The sequence below is a fragment of the Schistocerca serialis genome, chromosome 7 (assembly GCF_023864345.2).
Source record: "Schistocerca serialis cubense isolate TAMUIC-IGC-003099 chromosome 7, iqSchSeri2.2, whole genome shotgun sequence".
Taxonomy (NCBI): Eukaryota; Metazoa; Arthropoda; class Insecta; order Orthoptera; family Acrididae; genus Schistocerca; species Schistocerca serialis.
Genome location: NC_064644.1, coordinates 552971192 through 552993566, shown reverse-complemented (window position 1 = coordinate 552993566; position 22375 = coordinate 552971192). Strand labels below are relative to the sequence as shown.

General features: G+C 43.8%; 1 protein-coding gene across 1 annotated transcript in view; it reads left to right on the top strand.

Moving 5' to 3' along the window:
• The window catches only part of LOC126413243 (uncharacterized), a 161767-nt gene that overhangs the window by 84305 nt on the left and 55087 nt on the right, over positions 1-22375 (top strand). Inside the window, exons 4-5 of the mRNA XM_050083143.1 lie at positions 9860-10026; positions 18179-18285. Coding sequence (XP_049939100.1) covers positions 9860-10026; positions 18179-18285 — 274 coding nt within the window. The remainder of the gene's footprint in view (positions 1-9859; positions 10027-18178; positions 18286-22375) is intronic.

The following is a 22375-nucleotide window of genomic DNA, read 5'->3' as shown; positions in this document are numbered from 1 at the left end:
TAACATGTACCGTCAAGAGAGATGTTCTACAATTATGGATTAAAGTTAAGTATTACAGCAACTGCGTCCGTTTTTCTAAGTTCTCATTTCCTTGTAATGTTCCAGACCTCACGCCAGCCTGCGTGAGCTTAAACGCGTGCCTTTCGGCTTCCTCTCATAGTGACTTGGCTGTCTTGCCAAGTCACAACATAAACAGAACCTGGATTCATCCGAAAAAATGACATTTTGTCATTCGTGCACCCAGGTTCGTCGTCGAGTACACCATCGCAAACGCTCCTGTCTGTGATGCAGCGTCAAGGGTAACCGTAGCCATTGTCTCCGAGCTGATAGTCCCTGCTACTCCAAACGTCGTCGAACTGTTCGTGCAAATGGTTGTTGTCTTGCAAACGTCCCCATCTGTTGACTCAGGGATCGAGACGTGGCAGCACGATCCGTTACAGCCATGCGGATAAGATGCCTGTCATCTCGACTGCTAATGATACGAGGCCATTGGGATCCAGCACGGCATTCCGTATTACCCTCCTGAACCCACCGATTCCATATTCTGCTAACAGTCATTGGATCTCGACCAACGCGAGCAGCAATGTCGCGATACGATAAACCGCAATCGTGGTAGGCTACAATCCGACCTTTATCAAAGTCGGAAATATGATGGTACGCATTTCCCCTCCTTACACGAGGCATCAAAACAACGTTTCACCAGGCAACGCCAGTCAACTGCTGTTTGTGTATGAGAAATCGGTTGGAATCTTTCCTCGTGTCTGCACGTTGTAGGTTTCGCCACCGGCGCCAACCTTGTGTGAATGCTCTGAAAAGCTAATCATTTGCATATCACAGCATCTTCTTCCTGTCGGTTAAATTTCGCGTCTGTAGCACGTCACCTTCGTGGTGTAGCAATTTGAATGGCAAGTAGTGTAGTTTACGCAATGGTACTTTGTGTCGAAACCTGGCAGAAAACCCGAAGAGGTTCTGGTCGTGTGTAAAGTATGCTAGGGGCAGGAGACAATCGATGCCTCCGTAAGACGGTCCTGTCATTTCGGTTTTTGTATGTTATCGAGGTGCACGCCGAGGGGAGAGAGTGAGTGCCGTTTCTATGAGACAATCTTTGGTGTTGTCGTGGCACAGTCTTTGCCTTTGCGCAGTCTGTTATATTCTTAGTTGCAGTGTCGTAGGTGATGGACGCAGTGTTTATAAAGCTTTTTTTTTCTTTTTGACAGTGTTTAATAGACCTCTATATGGGAGCATTTAGTCGCACGAAGCACATCAAGACGGTGCTCGATTTCTTGCGATGTTCGCTGTAGCATAGCGTCATCAACGGTGGCAATGGCATTACGAATCCTTTCCTTCAAGTCAACAATGTCTCGTATCTGTGTTTGATACCGGTACCTTTTTCCTACAATCATAGAAAAAAGTTCAAGGGAGTGATATCTGGAGAACGTGGTGGCCAAGGAATTGGCCCATGCCTCCCAATCCATCTGCCTGGATATGCTTCATTGAGGAACCGACCAACATGCGGTCACCAATGTGGTGGTTCACTATCTTGCTGGAAAATGATACTTGGTTATAAGTCAATCGATTGTGGTGATACATAGAATTTAATGTCCTGTAGAAGTTTCATGTCAATGGCTGCAGTGGTTCCTGAAATACTGGGAAGCCAAGTCACTAAATTTAACATTGTCTGGATAGGGCGTTCCAACTCGACTTCACAGACCTCTGTATCTCCTTTTTCTTCTTGAATACTCTTGAAGAGCTGCTGCTTCCCCTTACAAAGTATGGGAATATCCAGCTCATTAAATCAAAGTCTGCATGACTTCCGTGAATGGACATCACACACAGCACAGATTGCTTATTTTCCACTGCAATGAATTTCTTTGAAATTTTATCTGGCATATCGTCACGGTAAAAAGGGCTCAGTGAAGTTTTGGTGCTGTGGACAATCTTTCAATCGTGAATGTACCTCGTTCCGCCTGTGGAGATGTGTCTTTCGTGACAGATTACAATCGGCATTCAGTCACAAAAATACGATGTGTTCTGATTACTTAATAGCGCTACTGTAATGCCTGTATATAAGAATCATTTTTTCTGTTGTCAACGTGTAAAACAACGATATGTCCGGCATCCTTGAACAAGCGACTTGCAGGTGAGTAAAACTACTACTGCTTCAGAGGTTCCGTGATCCGGTTTGAGCATTCTTGAGACTGGGTGAGACTGCAGGCAAGTCTTCGCAGGAACCCTGTCCACACTCGCTAGACGACTTCAGGAGCGCTGCAGTCCATCAGATGGTGGTACAGTCGTGTGCAGCACATTGCAGACAGCGTAACAAGACAGACGTGTCCCATTAAAGTGTGTTCGCACCCTGGTCCCTTTCGCTTCTGTGGGGCGTACACACGTCCTGCTTCACTGTTCCCCAGGTGTTGTGTACGGATACATACGCGCTGCTAGGATTTTCCTACCGTGCTGTGGGCGTCTGAATGCGATCTGCGCCGCCGACCTCTCGCTGCTGCGGACGAGTTACTTCCATATCTCGGCGAATGAAAAAAACGTTTCGAGTATTTATCACACAACATACGTGTCTCACTGCGTGCTATCATTTGCAGAAGATCTCGTCTCGATATCTTGGACCGTTGATGAGAAATGATGATAGATATGATCACATAATGCACGACGTGCAGTGACGTGAACGGGCTTCGAAGCGCCGTGCAACCGTCATTGGGATACTCACTGAAGACCCAAAGAAACTGGTGCACCTGCCTAATATCGTGTAGGGCCCGCGCGAGCACGCAAGGTGCCGCCACTCGACGTGGCATAGACTCGACTAATGTCTGAAGTAGTGCAGGGGGGAATTAACACTATAAATCCTGCAGAGCTGTCCATTAACCTTTAAGATTACGAGCGTGTGGACATCTCTTCTGAACTGCACATTACTAGGCATCCCAGATACGCTCAACACTGTTCTTGTTTGGTGGCCAGCGAAAGTATTTAAACTCAGAAGACTGTTCCTGGAGCCACTCTGTAGCAATTCTGGACGTGTGGAGTGTCGCTACGTCTTGCTGGAATTACCAAAGAGCGTCAGAATGCACAATGGACATGAATCGATGCAGGAGATCAAACGGGATGCTTAAGTATGTGTCACCTGCCAGAGTCGTATTTAGAGGTATCAGGAGTTCCATATTACTCGAACTGCACACGCCCCACACCATTACAGAGCCTCCACCAGCTTGAGCAGTCCCCTGCTGACATGGAGGGTCCATAGACTCATGAGGTTGGCCGCGCAGGGTAGCCGCGTGGTCCAGGGAGCCTTGTCACGGTCCGTACGGCTCCTCCCCCCCCCCCCCCCCGCCAGTCGGAGGTTCGAGTCTTCCCTCGGGCATGGGCGTGTGTGTTGTCCTTGGTGTATAAGTTAGATTAAGTAGTGTGTAGGCTTAGGGACCGATGACCTCCGCAGTTTGGTCCCATAAGGCCTTATCACAAATTTCGTGATATCGTCTCCATAACCGTACACGTTCATTCGCTCGATACAACTTGAAACGAGACTCGTCCGACCAGGCAACATGTTTCCACTATCAACAGTCCAATGTCGGTGTTGACAGGCCCAGGACCAGGTCCAGGCGAGGCGTAAAGCTTTGGGTCAGAGAGTCGTCAAGGGTACACGAGAGGGCCCATATCGATGATGTTTCGTTGAATGGTTCGCCCGTTGACACTTGTTGGTGGCCCAGCACTGAAATCTGCAGCAGTTTGCGGAAGGGTAGCACTTCTATCGCGTTGATCGATTCTCTTTAGTCGTCGTTGCTCCCGCTCTTGTAGGATCTTTTTCCAGCCGCAGCGATATCGGCGACTTGATGTTTTACCGGACCCCTGATATTCCTGTTTAAAGAGGCGACTGGTTGTGGCAATTTCTGAAAACCTTTTCATATTACAGTCGCTGTGTTCCACGTCCGCAACTGATAAACGTTTTATTTTGGTTAAAATCTTTGACGTTTTGCCTAATGTTTCACTTAATTTGACGCAGCACAGTAACGTGCCACACAACGGAAAAAAAATCAGTCCTGTGCCAAGCGAAGATGTCAGACTATAAAATGAGCAAACATCAAATTTTTTCACCAAGCAGTTTTCTTAAAAACGATTAATATCTGTTTCATAGCAGCTAGTAAGTCGGCATTGACCGTCGTTCGTTTATAAAACTCAATAAATCGAGAAGGAAACGAGAAACCTTCTGTCGTGTGCGTACTGTAAGACCTTCGGTACACACACCATCACATTATTTGACTTGTCGCTCTAACGAAGTAGGCGAGTGTCAGCAATATGTCTCGTGGTCTTATCGTTGCGTGTTTATCTTCTGCTGTTAGATCAGATGATAGAAATGCCACTTGCACGCTTAGAGTAGCAGATTGACGGTGACCAACTTTAAACAGAACTTGATTAATTTTCACACACATTTATTAAAATAATAAAAAGCATAGAAATTACTTAACTTGATTCTGGGTGCTGTTTACAATTGACAATCTGAAGTTCCTTTGGTATTGGTACGTTAATCTTATTCTCACATATCTCTGTTTCTTGACAAAGTGTCTATACATTTCTCTTCATGGCTATGTACAGGAATATGATAATCTTATTAGGCGCAGACTGAAACTTGACTACAGACTGGTACAGACAAATGCAGACTAATGCCGACTGACTAATAGGAGGTCTGTATGCTCGTTATAATACCTCACGCGTTCAAGTATCACTGCGCGAGGGTGATCCACGAGGAGAAAAGGTTCTACGTTAGCACCAATCTCATTGGCTGCATTACATATAATACGCGGATCGGCGGAAGCAGAATTTGGTCCGTTTCTAAGACAGCGCCATCTCGTAGAGCAGAGACGGACGAGCGCTGCGCCTGTGCTGTTGTGCTTAGCGGGGCGCGCTCTAGTGGGAAATTTCGTGCAATGTTTTACTTCATCTGACCCAGTGCAGCAAGTACACTGAAGCGCCAAAGAAACTGGTATAGGCATGCATATTGTAATACAGAGGACTGCAAAGAGGCAGAATATTGCGGAGCGGTCGGGAATGCCTATATAAGACAAGAAGTGTCTGGCGCAGTTGTTAGATGGGTTACTGCTTCTACAGTGGCAGATTATCACGATTTAACTGAGTTTGTACGTGGGGTTATAGTCAGCGCATGAGCTGCGGGACACAGCATCTCCGAAGTAGCGATGAAGTGGGGATTTTCCCGTACGACCGTTTCACGAGCGTACCGTCAATATCATGAATCAGATTTGGTTCCGTACCATGTTCACGCTTATGACCTTCGACGCTGCGACTCATAGTATGTTACCCTCTTTTCAGTTATCCAGTCTTAGTCTGGCTCCTGCAACGACGCATTCAGAGTTTCAACTGATCTCATTAGACTCAGTCGGTTTCATGGTAACATCAGTTTCCAATGACGTGAAGGACAGAATTGGGAAAGAACATCTACATCTACATTTATACTCCGCAAGCCACCCAACGGTGTGTGGCGGAGGGCACTTTATGTGCCACTGTCATTACCTCCCTTTCGTGTTCCAGTCGCGTACGGTTCGCGGGAAGAACGACTGCCGGAAAGCCTCCGTGCGCGCTCGAATCTCTCTAATTTTGCATTCGTGATCTCATCGGGGTTATAAGTAGGGGGAAGCAATATATTCGATATCTCATCCAGAAACGCACCCTCTCGAAACCTGGCGAGCAAGCTACACCGCGATGCAGAGCGTCTCTCTTGCAGAGGCTGCCACTTGAGATTGCTAAACATCTCCGTAACGCTATCACGCTTACCAAATAACCCTGTGACGAAACGCGCCGCTCTTCTTTGCATCTTCTCTATCTCCTCTGTCTACCCGACCTGGCACGGATCCCACACTGATGAGGAATACTCAAGTATAGGTCGAACGAGTGTTTTGTAAGCCACCTCCTTTGTTGATGGACTACATTTTCTAAGGACTCCCTTAATGAATCTCAACCTCACACCCACCTTACCAACAATTAATTTTATATGATCATTCCACTTCAAATCGTTCCGCACGCATACTCCCAGATATTTTACAGAAGTAACTAAATGGCTCTGAGCACTATGCGACTAACTTCTGAGGTCAGCAGTCGCCTATAACTTAGAACTAATTAAACGTAACTAACCTAAGGAAATCACACACATCCATGCCCGAAGCAGGATTCAGATCTGCGACCGTAGCGGTTGCTCGGTTGTAGACTGTAGCGCCTAGAACCGCACGGTCACTCCGGCCGGCACAAAAGTAACTGCTACCAGTGTTTGTTCCGCTGTCATATAATCATACAATAAAGGATTCTTCTTGCTATGTATTCGCAATACATTACATTTGTCTATGTTAAGGGTAAGTTGCCATTCTGTGCACCAAGTGCCTATCCGCTGCAGATCTTCCTGCATTTCGTCGCAATTTTCTAATGCTGCAACTTCTCTGTATACTACAGCATCATCCTCGAAAAGCCGGATAGAACTTCCGACACTATCTACTACGTCATTTATATATATTGTGAAAAGCAATGGTCCCATAACACTCCCCTGTGGCACGCCAGAAGTTACTTTAACGTCTGTAGACGTCTCTCCATTGAGAACAACATGCAGTGTTCTGTTTGCTAAAAACTCTACAATCCAGCCACACAACTGGACTGACATTCCGTAAGCTCTTACTTTGTTTATCAGGCGACAGTGCGGAACTGTATCGAACGCCTTCCGGAAGTCAACGAAAATGGCATCTACCTGGGAGGCTGTATCTAATATTTTCTGGGTCTTATGGGCGGATAAAGCGAGTTGGGCCTCACACGATCGCTGTTGATTCCTACAGAGTAGATTCTGGGTTTCCAGAAATGACATGATACGCGAGCAAAAAACATGTTCTGAAATTCTACAACAGATCGATGTCAGAGGTATAGGTCTATAGTTTTGCGCATCTGCTCGACGACCCTTCTTGAAGACTGGGACTACCTGTGCTCTTTTCCAATCATTTGGAACCTTCCGTTCCTCTAGAGACTTGCGGTACACGGCTGTTAGAAGGGGGGCAAGTTCTTTTGCGTACTCTGTGTAGAATCGAATTGCTATCCCGTCAGGTCCAGTGGACTTCCCTCTGTTGAGTGATTTCAGTTGCTTTTCTATTCCTTGGACACTTATTTCGATGTGAGCCACTTTTTCGTTTGTGCAAGGATTTATCCACGCAAAAGTTCCATCTAATTCAAAACCCAACGAGGATTGTTGCACGGTTTGATCTTTCTCGTTGCGTCGACGGCGACGTTTGCGGAGACAAACATCGACCTAGTGTAGCATAAATGTGATACATTCGAGGAGCCGACACGTTTTCATTGATCGACTGTTGAAGCCTGATGGTCCCATGCCCACTGCAATCGTAACTGACGATGTTGCTGAATGAACATGTGAACACGTAGGGATGGTCTGCTGCCGAAATCCATGTTCAGAAGTGTACGAACGGTGTGCTGCGAAACACTTATGCATCCACGAGCATTGTGCTCTTTCGGCAGAGATGCCACAGATCACAATCTATCCTGCTTTACAAAGCAGACAAGCCTCCGAACCCCACGTTCTGTGCAGAGTCGTCGACGTCCGACCATTTAGCGTCTAGTGGTAGTTTCACTGTCCTTCTGCCTCTTTCCTTAGCGGCTGACGACAGTCCCACCAGATTCTCGTTTTCCAGATACTCGTTCACAGCCACTGTGTAATAATAATCTAACCTTTTTCAAAGTCGCTTATCTCAGTGGATATCCCCATTTGCAGCCCATATCTTTGCTAGTGTGGTCCCCGTGCGTGTCTGCTCTACTTACATACTTTCCTTATTGCGTCACGTGCCCGCAAAGCCAACAGGCGGCATCGAACGTCGCGGTCGGCAGTGGTCGTAGCGTCTCGGCTGTCAGCCTGTTTAGCTGAGTGGTAACGTACTTTTCTACCATGTAGCAGGCTTGGGTTCGATTCCTGGTTGGGTTGGAGATCTTCTCCACCCGTGGACTGGGTGTTGTGTTGTCCTCATCATCATTTGATCATCACCGACATCACCGTCGCCCAATGTGGCGTCACATCGCGACTGAACGTCCCTGAGCAGGGCCTTCTGGCTAACACCACACAGTCTTTTTCATAGTGTTTTGGCTTACCAGTGGATATGTGTATTTTCTGTAAGTCCATACGATAATTACGATCCTCCAATACTAGAGCATGCCCATGCCCTGTCAATGTTTTGGATGAATATGTGTACAGGCACTCCTGTACAGGTTGGCGCAGGGGAACGGGAAATTTTGAACGTTACAGTTGACAGCACTGTAGCGCCGGCAGATGTTCGAAACTTAGCACAATTGATGTGAACGCATTGCCATTTAGTAATCATGGAGAATTGGACTGATGCGGAATGTGCAGTAGCTGTGAGAGCGTTTTACAAAAATGGTGATAGTGCGACTGCCGCGCAGAGAGCATTTCGACAACATTACCAGTTTGGACGTCATCGACGTGTCCCATTTGCGCATGCGATTACAACGTGGGTGCGTAATTTTGAAGAAACAGGATCTGCCTTGAAAAAGAAACCTCCAGGTGGCATTCCAACGGTACGTACCTCAGAGATCATTGCAGCTGCTAGAGCTGCAATCGAGACAAGTCCTCGCCGCTCCGTTCGACAGCATGCATCTTCGCTAGGTGTTAAGCGACGAAGCTTACAAAGAATACTGCACGAATTAGACTTCCATCCCTATAAGTTGCAGATTGTGCAACACTTACATGAACGAGACCCTGCGTCACGTATGGAGTTTAGTGGCCAGATATTGGCTAAAATCAACGAGGACGCGAATTTCGTTGGTAGCTTATGGATGTCAGACGAAACCCATTTCCACCTGAACGGATTCGTGAACAAACAGAATTTTCGTTATTGGGCACAGAGGACAAGCCTTGTGAGTTTCACCAGCGACCACTACATAGCGCCAAGGTCACAATATGGTGTGGTGTATCATGTCATGGTGTTATCGGCCCTTATTTGTTTGAACGTGAGGATGGTAGTGCAGTGACAGTAACATCCGCTCGATATGTTGAAATGCTTCAAACATTCTTTACACCGAGACTGTACGAGCTTAATCTTAACGACGAAAACATGTGGTTTCAGCAGGACGGAGCCACGTCACACACTGCTCGACAATCGATGGCAGCAGTTCGTCAATTCCTTGGAAGACGCATTATTTCACGTAACAATGACATTGCATGGACTGCGAGATCCCCTGATCTTAGTATGTGCTACTTCTTCCTGTGGGGATATTTTAAAGGCAAGGTGTACCGTACACGTCCTGCAACAATCCATGAACTGAAGGAGAACATTGGAAACGAAATCACTGCCATTCCCCAAGATTTGCTACACCGCGCATTCCAGAGTTTTCATAACAGGCTGTTAGAGTGTGAACGCCGAATGGGAGCACATCTTTCCGATGTCATCTTTAAAAAGTGAGGAGAACTTTTGGACATTTTGATTGTAAAGACATACTGAATAATGGCATACTGAATACTACCAATTTCGTTAATAAATTACTAGTTTTATGAATTTATTCATGGAAATGACGTTATTTCGAAATTTCCCGTTTCCGTGCGCCACCCTGTATCTCAACAGACACAGCTCACTTTACCAGACCGTGTTAACAGATTCACACAAAACCCATAACTTACGCCGGAATAACGCAGCCTAATACCCTGATTCATCTCCAATGACCTGGGCACCATAAAAACTGGAGATGGTGTAAGTTGAGTTTAGCTTCTACTATTATGTTCTAGAAAATACAATCAGATTTCAGAATACCATTTATTACATCAAGTAACTCCACTTAATTTTGATAGGTTGGAAGACATCGAATGGAACGTGGGCACACTGAAAACAGATGATCTGAGGAATAGCATCCAATCCCAGTTACTGCACGCTGTGCGGCGTATCACAAGAGCCGGACATGCCCGGCATACTTGTTATATGGGACTTAAGTTTCCTGTGCAGCGCTTCAACAAAACTGGTAAGTATCTTACTTGGAAGCCTATTATTGTTAACTAAAGCGTAATGTTCTCATTAATCTGTGCTATAAGAAAACCTCATCCAACGTAATGAACATGTAAATGATGGGTCTGGGTTGCAGCTGGCAACAGTACCCTAATCGAAGTATGAGGGCAAATCACATTCTGATTTTTCCCCAATTTTTTACTAGCCAAAGTAAGGTACATACATGACAAATACACATCCTATCCTTCATTCCTTACACAATTTTCCACATAGTCCCCACAATGGTTCACACATTTGTCCCATCACAGCACTAAATTTGAGATGCCCCTCCGATAGAATTCGTCCAGTTGAACCACCGTTCGGCTGTTGCCTTTTCTTCATCATTACTTGTGAATCACTGTCCTTCCAGGAACTTCTTCAGCAGTCTAAAACCGTGGAGATCACTAGGTGCGAGGTCTGGACTGCATGGTGGGTGGTCCAGAATCTCCCAGTGAAATGCCCGGACCGTTTTCGCATTTCTAACTGCCACATGCGGTCTCGCATTGTTGTGGAGCAGAATCACGTTGTCCACATCGAGAAACCCTCCTTGTAGGGATGATAAACTGGAGACATCATTCGCCTGCCTTATGTCTCCAACTGCTTAGCCACCTACTGACATGAAACCATCCGGTTCCCTAAGGACCCATGAACGATGTCGTAAGCATTCCCATGCGATATGTCAAGCTCTCCGGAAATGACTGTGATGTGCACACGCCGATCTGCTTCCACGACTGCATCCACGTGGGAAATGTTGTCACACACTGGTGAACGCGGCCTCCCTGACTGCTCATCGTCATGCAAGACTTCACGGCTTCTGTAGTACTCACAACACCACCACCTCCTCACAGTTCTCAAAGCGAGACAGTTTCCCCCATGTATGGGCTGCATTTCCCTGTAGATTTCGATGGGCGTCCGTACCTTGCTCCATAGAAAACGAATTACACTGCTCCATAGAAAACGAATTACACTTCGTTGCTCTAACGCTATGGACGCGTTAAGCACAACCGCCATCTTTAACAACTGACAACAGCGCCGTGCGGGGCAGCTATCAGGAGAGAAGGCTGGCCCGAACCATGAAAGATTTAATGCTGGGAATGGATATGCTGACTTCGCACTTACAGCGGTAATTTGGGTAAAAAAAGTAGGGGCAAAGACATTCTGACTTGCCCTCATACTCAGCAAACAAGGGGAAGAAAAAAAATGAGTTCATGCCGTTAAAGATATTGTACCTGAGGTACCTACTAACCCCAGTAATAAACATGAACTTTGAAGAATGATTTCAAATCATGTTGAAATTAGGAATCATACCAGACATTTCGAATAGTTATTACTAAAGGGTGGAAACAGGCTGAACAACTCTATTTTTTGTGTCAATTTGTTCGTTTTGAAGGGCTGCAAGCAGATAAAGGCATGTTGTGTAGACACAGACATCAGATCAGCTGCTTCCTATGCTTATTGTAAACTATGAATGAGCGGTTATTTTCCTTACATTACATTGTAAGATTATTGTGGATCGTCCTTTTTTAATATTTGTAGGCAAATGGGGTACTGTACTGCACGGTACATCGTAAAATGCTTCCAGACTAGGAATGGTGTTATTCTGTAATACAAGTGATGTCCGGCAATGACAGCGACAAACTGCCGTATAGACCAGATGGGACAAATCTTGCACACTACTATATATATATATATATATATACAGGGTGGTCCATTGATCGTGACCAGGCCAAATATCTAAATAAACTACAAAGAACGAAACTTGTCTAGTTTGAAGGGGAAAACCAGATGGCGCTATGGTTGGCCCGCCAGATGGCACTGCCATAGGTCAAACGGATATCAACTGCGTTTTTTTAAATAGGAACTCCCATTTTTATTACATATTCGTGTAGTACGTAAAGAAATATGAATGTTTTACTTGGACTACAGATGGCGCTGTGATAGTCACAAACATATGGCTCACAATTGTAGACGAACAGTTGGTAACAGGTAGGTTTTTTAAATTAAAATTCAGAACGTAGGTACGTTTGAACATTTTATTTAGGTTGTTCCAATGTGATGCATGAACCTTTGTGAAGTTATCAGTTCTGAGAACGCATGCTGTTACAGCGTGATTACCTGTAAATACCACATTAATGTAATAAATGCGGTTCTGGACGCTTCAGTCGCAGGTTCGAATCCTGCCTCGGGCATGACTGTGTGTGATGTCCTTAGATTAGTTAGGTTTAAGTAGTTCTAAGTTCTAGGGGAATGATGACCTAAGTCCCATAGTGCTCAGAGCCATTTGGATCATTTTTTCAATGTAATAAATGCTCAAAATGATGTTCGTCAACCTCAATGCATTTGGCAATACGTGTAACGACATTCCTCTCAACAGCGAGTAATTCACCTTCCGTAATGTTCGCACATGCATTGACAATGCGCTGACGCATGTTGTCAGGCGTTGACGGTGGATCACGATAGCAAATATCCTTCAATTTTCCCCACAGAAAGAAATCCGGGGACGTCAGATCCGATGAACGTGTGGGCCATGGTACGGTGCTTCGACGACCAATCCACCTGTCACGAAATATGCTATTCAATACTGCTTCAACCACACGCGAGCTATGTGCCGGATATCCATCGTGATGGAATTACATCGCCAGTCTGTCATGCAGTGAAACATCTTGTAGTAACATCGGTAGAACATTACGTAGGAAATCAGCATACATTGCACCATTTAGATTGCCATATATAAAATGGTGGCCAATTATCCTACCTCCCATAATGCTGCACCACGCATTAACCCGCCAAGGTCGCTGATGTTCTACTTGTCGCAGCCATCGTGGATTTTCCGTTGCCCAATAGTGCATATTATGCCGGTTTACGTTACCGCTGTTGGTGAATGACGCTTCGTCGGTAAAGAGAACGCGTGCAAAAAATCTGTCATCGTCCCGTAATTTCTCTTGTGCCCTGTGGCAGAATTGTACACGACGTTCAAAGTCGTCTCCATGCAATTCCTGGTGCATAGGAATATGGTACGGGTGCAATCGATGTTGATTTAGCATTCTCAACAATGACGTTTTTGAGATGCCCGATTCTCGCGCAGTTTATCTGCTACTGATGTGCGGATTAGCCGCGACAGCAGCTAAAACACCTACTTGGGCGTCATCATTTGTTGCAGGTCGTGTCTGACGTTTCACATGTGGCTGTACACTTCCTGTTTCCTTAAATAACGTAACTATCTGGCGAACTGTCCGGACACTTGGATGATGTCGTCGTCCAGGATCCCGAGCAGCATACATAGCACACGCCCTTTGGGCAATTTGATCACAATAGCCATACATCAACACGATATCGACCTATTCCGCAATTGGTAAATGGTCCATTTTAACACGGGTGCTGTATCACGAAGCAAATACCGTCCGCACTGGCGGAATGTTACGTGATACCATGCACTCATACGTTTGCGACTATTACAGCGCCATCTATCACAAAGCGAAAAAAGTGGTCCTTGATAGAGTTGTTGGATGCTTCCCTGAGACTCTGCCATATATATATATATATATATATATATATATATATATATAGACCCTATATATCAAAATAGTTTTGCGTCACCCAGAGTTTCGGAACCTATAGAGAAAATTGGAATAGAGATCAACATAAACATCATTTCCCCCCTTTTTATTGTTCATGACAACCATACATTGCTTGTTGTACCACCATACAGGGAGACATTCAGAGGTGGTGGTCCTCACTGTGGGACACACCGCTACCTCTAATACCCAGTAGCACGTCCTCTTGCATTGATGCATGCCTGTATCCGTCGTGGCATACTATCCACAAGTTCATCAAGGCACTGTTGGTCCAGATTTCCCACTCCTCAATAGCGATTCGGCGTAGATCCCTCAAATTGGTTGGTGGGTCACCTCGTCCACAAAAAGCCCTTTTCAATCTATCCTAGGCATGTTCCATACGGTCCATGTCCGGAGAACATGCTGGCCACTCTAGTCAAGCGATATTGTTACCCTGGAGGAAGTCATTCACAAGATGTGGACGATGGGAGCGCGAATTGTCCTCCATGAAGACGAATGCCTCGCCAATACGCTGCCGATGTGGTTGCACTATCAGTCGGAGGATGGCAATCATGTATCATACAGCCAGTATGGCTCCTACCATGGCCATCTGCGGCGTACGTCGGCCCCACATCACACCAAAATAGCAGTTTTGCTGCACTCGCTGGACAATGTGTGTAAGGCGTTCAGCTTTACCGTGTTGTCTCCGGACACGTCTCCGTTGTCTGGTTGAAGGCATATGCGACACTCATTGGTGAAGAGAACGTGATGCCAGTCCTGAGCAGTCCATTCGACATGTTCCTGGGCCCATGTGTACCACGCTGCATGGTGTCGTGGTTGCAAAGATGGACCTCGCCCTGGTCGTGGGGAGCGAAGTTGCGCATCGTGCAGCATATTGCACACAGTTTGAGTCGTAACACGACTTCCTGTGAATGCACGAAAAGCATTATTCAACATGGTGGCGTTGCTGTCAGTGTTCCTCCGAGCTAAACCCATTGGTAGTGGTCATCCACAGCAGTAGTAGCCCTTGGGCAGCCTGAGCGAACCATGTCATCGACAATTCCTGTCTCTCTGTTATCTCCTCCATGTCCGAACAACATATCTCTCGTTCACTCCGAGACGCCTGGACGCTTCCTTGTTGACACTCCTTCCTGGCACAAAGTGACAATGCAGACACGATCAAACAACGGTATTGATCGTTTAGGCGTGGTTGAACTACAGACAACACGAGCCATGTACCTCCTTCCTGGATGAATGACTGGAACTGGTCGGCTGTCGGACCCCCTCCATCTAACAGGCGCTGCTCATGCGTGGTTGTTTACATTTTTGGGCAGGTTTAGTGACCTCTGAACAGTCAAAGGGACTTTGTCTGTGGTACAATATCCACAGTCAACGTCTGTTGTCAGGAGTGCTGGGAACTTCTTTTGATGTGTGTATATAGCTGCTCTATCAAATATGGTTTCTGTTCTGTCAGACATGTCCTCTAGAGGAGGCACCACACATGTAATAGTAACATATATGAGCCTTCATGGCTGGTGATAAGTTTAGTACAGATGCAATGTGAAACCTTTGCAGGTATCATGGAAAGCTGCAAGCAGTGAGGATAATGTGTGATGGATGATAAACTGGTTGTATGCAACAAGTTGAGAATGTGGGTTGGACAGGAGGTTCACATGGATAGCTGAAGCAGTTATGATGGCAGCTCATGTAAATCAGGGTTAGATTCTTGGTATGGCACAAATTTTCACTTGTCGCCGTTGTTATTTCAGTGCATGATTGCTGTTCATGTATGTGTCCTCTTACGTCTTGTATATGCACATGTTCTATAGTAACTGCACTAAAGTCAAATGCTTGTGCCTTCTGTAGGAATGATGTTCTCAATCCTTTCATGTCGAACATTCGACCTTTCCCACAAAGATAGTGGTACGCTGCAAGTGCTCGTACATTAGACATTTGGTGTAGAAGAAAGATACAGGAATGGAATCAAGAATGTGCACACATTACCAGGTGCAGATATTAATAGTGACCACAACTTACTTATGGCAGAAATAGAAATAAGAATGAAAAAACTGAAAAAGGCGACAATGGTGAAGAAATGGGATCTAGAGAAGATAAGGTCCAACAAAGAACAAATTACAGAAATGCTGTCTCTGGACTTTCTAAACACATTACGAGACAAAGAAGCACCTGATAATGCCAACGAGTACTGGAATATGCTGAAAGAAGGAATAATTAAAGCAGGACAGCAAAATATAGGATATGTAAAAGGGAAAAGGTCAAAAAAACCATGGGTCACAGAAGAAATGATTTACAAGATGGAGGAGAGAAGAAAATTGAAAAACAAGAACACTGAAGATGCAAGAAAGATATACCGAAGGTTAAATAACGAACTGCGAAGAGAAACAGAGCAGGCTAGGAAAAATGGCTAAAAGAGGAATGTGATGAAATTGAAGAACTGGACAGGAAGGGAAGATACGACTTACTATACAACAGAGTAAAGACTATGACATGGGAACAAAACAGAGCAGGAAGTGCTACTATGGAAATTTTGAGTGAAGACGAAGAGGTAGTGTATAAAGACCGTGACGATGTCCTCCAGAGATGGGAAGAATGTATAAAAGAGCTATATGACACAAATAGCAAACCAGAAACCCTGGAACTTGAATCACACAACAGTGTAAGTGATGAAGAGAAAGGACCGACCATCATAATGGAAGAAGTAAAGTCTGCCATTGCTGCAATGAAAAATGGCAAAGCAGTAGGTACAGATACAATACCGAGAGAAATACTAAAATGTTTGAACCACAATGGAATAAGAGAAATATTGAGGTTATGTAATAAAATATATGACAGTGGTGAATGGCCTGAGGACTTTTTGACAACAGTAATGATTCCATTACCGGAAAAACAAGGAACCAAGAAATGCAGCGAGCACAGGACAATCAGCCTCATTTCACATGCAGCCAAAGTGATGTTAAGAATAATTAATAAAAGACTTGAAAAAGTAATAGAGGAGAATCTCGGCGAGGAGCAGTTTGGCTTTAGGCGGAATACGGGCACCAGAGATGCAATAGGGCTCCTACGAATCTTGGGAGAAAGGTTTATTGAAAAAGGAAGAGACCTATATATGTGCTTCATCGATTTAGAAAAGGCATTTGACAATGTGGTTTGGGACAAGCTGGCGACTATTATGAGGGAAAAGAGAGTGGACTGGAAAACCAGAAGACTTATAAACTCATTGTACCTTAATCAAAAAGTTTCAGTTAAAGTGAGAGGAGAAAGTACAAACTGGATCAGACTAGGGAAAGGAGTAAGACAAGGATGCTGTTTATCACCTACTCTTTTCAACCTGTACTTGGAAAATATGATTGACCAATGCTCATTAGATGACAAAGGAGTAGAAATTGGAGGAAGAAGATTAGGGTGCTTGAGATTTGCTGATGACATGGTCCTTCTAGCCACAGGGGAAAAAGAATTACAGGATTTGGTGGACACCATTGCAACTAACGGAAAAAAATATGGAATGAAAATTAACACAAATAAAACAAAAGTATTGGCAATAGGAGGAAATAAGGAAATAAAAATTGTGCTGAATGGAGAAACACTAGAACAGGTGCAAAATTTTAAGTATCTTGGAAGCAGGATAGACACCGACTGGAAGTGCACCACAGAAATTAAAACTTGGACAGCAATGGCGAAAGAGGCGTTTTATAAGAAAAGGAGAATCTTCTGCAGCGGTATGGACAGAGAACTCAGAAAGAGACTCATAAAATGTCTTGTATGGAGTGTTCTATATGGCGCTGAAACATGGACTATGAGGAAAAAAGACAGAGAAAGGCTGGAGGCTTTTGAGATCTGGACATGGCGGAAGATGGAAAGAATAAGTTGGATGGACAGAGTAAAAAATGAAGAGGTACTGAGAAAGGTGGGAGAGAAAAGGCAGTTACTAGATGTAATAAAGAGAAGAAAAAGAAATTGGATTGGGCATATATTAAGAAAGAATGACGGACTGATAAAAACAGTTTTAGAAGGTTATGTAGAAGGGAAAAGGAGGCGAGGAAGGAAGAGATTCCAGATATTGGATGACATGATGGACGGTACAACATACAACAGCCTTAAGAAGGAAGCAATGGATCGCAGAAAATTGAGAGGCAAAGGACCTGCTAATATAGCAGATAACTGATGATGATGATGTTTCCACCTGCCACTGCTTAGCTACAATAGCGTCAGATTCACACAGTGGTCGTTATATATTCACACCATTCTTAATCTTTAGGAATGTTTTTGTTTCTGAACTGAAAATACCGAACATAAGCTCGCATAAGGATGACATTTAGACAAGCAGGTCATACAGTCAGAAAAAATATTCGAGTGTGAGTTTGGTAACATACTGTCAATGTGTTCTATCCTGTGACACTTCACCACTTTTGTCAGTGAATGTCCATCTAGTTTCAAAACGTAAATTCTGCTTTCATACACTCTGTAACCTGATGGTGGCAGAAATTGAATGATGTACTTCTACTGAGGTGTGATCTAACAAGTGTCCACTAGTATGTCATCTCTATTCTTCTCCAGAGTACTTGAAACAATACTCCGACTACTGGCGAGACTCAGTGGAGCTGGTATCACTTCGCGTGAGGCATCTCTCAAAGCTGTTCGTTCCCCTCGCATTCGAGCAGATGGTAAGTGGTGTTTTTTGTCTCTCTTTTGAGCCATGTTGTATGTATGAGATGTGAGCATACCAGCCACACATAAGTGATCAGTTCTGTTCCATGATTTTTGTGGCCCTCAGTGTCATTATCGTTGCCTTTCAGAGTGTAATGTTAACTCTCTGCGGGAGTCCTGACTAACCTGTAGGTCTGTGATCATTGTGGGGTTATGAGACAGAGCACAAGCACTGAACGGACAAGGATAGGGAAGAAAGTCGTCTGTATCTTTTTTCATACTTTCCCAGAATTTCCATGACCGACTTGGGAGACTTGGTATCACATCTTACTTTACAAGTCTAAGACCCTTGACTATACATTTAGTGTGGATAGTTCTAGATTCTATTGTCTCGTATTTTATCTCATCCTGTGCATATTTCCTTATTCAGGCTCTTTCACTCCCAAGGCCGTTGGGGAGGAGGAAGTGGTCAAACACTAAATAACTAGAGCAAATACAGTATTTATTAATGTATCAGATGAAAAAAATTCTGCTCTGATATGGATGTGCTGTATAGAGTATTGTTATACATCGCACCTCTAAGGAAAATTCGTAATTTAATGAAAATTCAGCTGCTAGCGAGAATGCAAGGAGTACTCACGTTTTGTTTCAGTTAAACTGTCAAGAAAGAGTCTTAATTCATGAAACACATCTGACTTGTTCATAGCAGCCTCTCTATTGACATGAAATAATAATCTCTTTACTGGGAAGAATAATTATCATTTGGAAAAAGGAGAGTAATATATTCTTATGTAACTGAGGGGAAAATATTTGGAACCACCTTCATTTCGTGAATGGTAGTTACTTTCAAAATGTGTTAATACCTTTATTTTTCACTCATGATAAAAAATTCTGAGTGTTTTATGAATCTTCCAGTTTCCTTCCAAGGCCTAGGGGACATAAAAAATACAAAGCTACCTGCTTCCATTGAATTTCTGTTATAATGGAATCATAACATGGCAGCCAAGGAATGCAGCACTGACATATATTAGTTCATGCATTTCCTAGTGAAATGTCCCAGTGTAAATGGAATGCAAGTCAGAAAAGACACTGTGTACATGAAAAGAAATGCACCCAAAAGCACAAGAAAAAAATGAGGTAACTACAGTTGAATATTGGCCAGATAATTCATGGCCTACACTGAATATAGTACCATGATTCTGAACCATCCATGAAATGAAAAGAGAATGAATTATCATTTGTAGCTGCACATGGAAATAACGATCAATCTTAGATTATACTGAATATAGAAGTGTAAACAAATATGCGGCTACAAATTAATAAGTTTATGCATTCTCTTAATACTAAAATGAATGTCTTAACTAATACTACTACTCCCGCACAGGCCACGAAGGACCAAAGGTACTTACTGGCCGCCGTGTCATCCTCACCCCACAGGTGTCACTGGATGCGGATATGGAGGGGCATGTGGTCAGCACACTGCTCTCCCGGCTGTATGTCAGTTTCCGAGACCGAAAGATGAATGTCTTAATGTCTTAGAATTCTTCTTAGTATTAATGATCGCCTGGACAAAAGACATTGCTTTACGACAGTTTTTTCTGTGATTTCACCATATAGTCCAGTGAACGCTGTACATTACAAGATGTTGCGTTATGCATGGAATGTAGCATGTTGTTGTTGTTGTTGTTTTTGTGGTCTTCAGTCCTGAGACTGGTTTGATGCAGCTCTCCATGCTACTCTGTCCTGTGCAAGCTTCTTCACCTCCCAGTACCTACTGCAGCCTACATCCTTCTGAATCTGCTTAGTGTATTCATCTCTTGGTCTCTCTCTCTATGATTTTTACCCTCCACGCTGCCCTCCAGTACTAAATTAGTGATCCCTCGATGTCTCAGAACATGTCCTACCAACCTATCCCTTCTTCTAGTCAAGTTGTGCCACAAACTCCTCTTCTCCCCAATTCTACTCAATACCTCCTCATTAGTTATGTGATCTACCCATCTAATCTTCAGCATTCTTCTGTAGCACCACATTTCAAAAGCTTCTATTCTCTTCTTGTCTAAACTATTTATCGTCCACGTTTCACTTCCATACATGGCTACACTCCATACAAATGTAGCATACTTCACTAAAAACATTAATCAGTCAGTGATTTACTTGTTTTAGTATACAACATTCAGTACCTTTTTAGCACAGGCAGTGTGACAGTCTGACTGAAGTGTAGGAGAGAGTCTATGCTATATGCCTGTCGACATAAATATATGCATACATAAAATTTATGAGCAGAAATAAACAGTTCTCATTCTCAGGATATTCGATCAGGAGCCATTTAGAAAAATTGATCATCGTGATGTGCACACATTAATGACCAGTTTTTAATGTCGTTCACACACATCTCTCTCTCTCCCTCCCTCTCTCTCTTTCTCTCTTTATATATATATATATATATATATATATATATATATATATATATATATATATATATATATATATATATATACTCTTTCTGTTGGTTGGTTGATTTAGGTGAGGTCAGTCACATCGTATTGGGGAAGGATGGGGAAGGAAGTCAGGCATGCCCTTTCAAAAGAACCATCCCACCATTTGCCTGAAGCGATTTATGGAAGTCACAGGAAACGGAAATCAGGATGGCTGGATGCAGGTTTCAGCCGTTTTCCTCCCAAATGCAAGTTCAGTGTGCTAACCATTGTGCCACTTCGCTTGGTGTGTTTCTGTTTTCTTGTTTTAATCACATAGATACTTAGTGTATCGTTTAGTCTTGCCATTAAAGGTTTGACTTTTCTTTGCGTATTTTTTTAGAAAACACGAAAAGATCGTAACTTCGCGAAGTCGCGCTTAGGCTCAAATTTTGTAAACGTGTTTGTTTCTTGTTTCACGGTAATTTAACTAGTTTCTCGGTAACAAATAAGTAAACTACCGTAAATAGCGTATAACTTCATTGTTTTTATACAGATTTCAGAAAAACTGCGTAACTTTATATCAGAAACTTGCCTATATACATTTGTTTTATAGGCCTAATTCTCGTAACGTTTTTGGAGAATCAAAGTTAAAGTATCTCGTTTAATTGTCCTTTTTTTCATTCCATCGAGTGAAATATATAATAAATAGCGTATACCTTCATTGTTTTAATACAGATCTCAGAAAAACAGCGGAATTTTAAATCAGAAACTTGCTTATATACATTCGTGAATAGGCTTAATTCTTGTAACGTCTTTTTTGATTTTCGGTAATTTAACTGATTTATTCTAGCTAAAGTATTATTTTTGCCATGAGTGAGAAGTGCCTGACATGCCGTAGAATTGTTAATTCCGGGGTTTGGTGTGATGGATGCAGTAGTTTTTTTCACTGGGGGGACTACAGTGGCGTGGGTCTTGGGAAAGTGGATCAGGCTCATCAGTGGTTATGTAGGATTTGCAGCAGAGATAGGAAGATAGTGGAACAGGAGGGGAAAATTGCTGCCCTTCAGGCTGAGCTAGATCAGGCTAGGGAAGATCTGGACAGGTTAAGGAGGGAGAAGGGCAAAGAGAGGTGGGAAGTGGCAACAGGTAGCAGAAGGAACAGGCCTAGAACTAAGTCTGACAGTTTTGTGGTGAATGTCAAAAATAAGTTTGACCTGTTGCTTCAGTTAGAAACTGATGAGCCTCAAGCAGAGGTAGGTGTAGACAGGACACAACAAACTTTCAATAGGAAATTGAAAAAGAATGTAGGAAAGTCATTGAAAAGGAAGAAAGTTTTGTTGTTAGGCAGTTCTCATGCCAGAGGTGTAGGCCAACTTCTGCAGGAGGAATTAGGACCAGAATACCAGGTCACAAATTTTTTCAAACCAAGTGCTAGTCTGGATCAGGTGACAGAGGATTTAGGTTCACTCTGTAAAGGATTTACCAGGGAAGACACCGTGGTTATTGTGGGAGGGCCAGGGAACAGCATCGACAGAGATCCTGGGTACAGTATAGAGTGTGACCTGGTAAAGATTGCGTCGGCATCGAGACACACCAATGTTGAATTTGTATCTGTCCTGAGACAGACTCTTCTGTTGGGAGAGTTAATTTGGAGTTGGAACGGCTGCTTGGGTCAGGTGCGGGGGCTCAT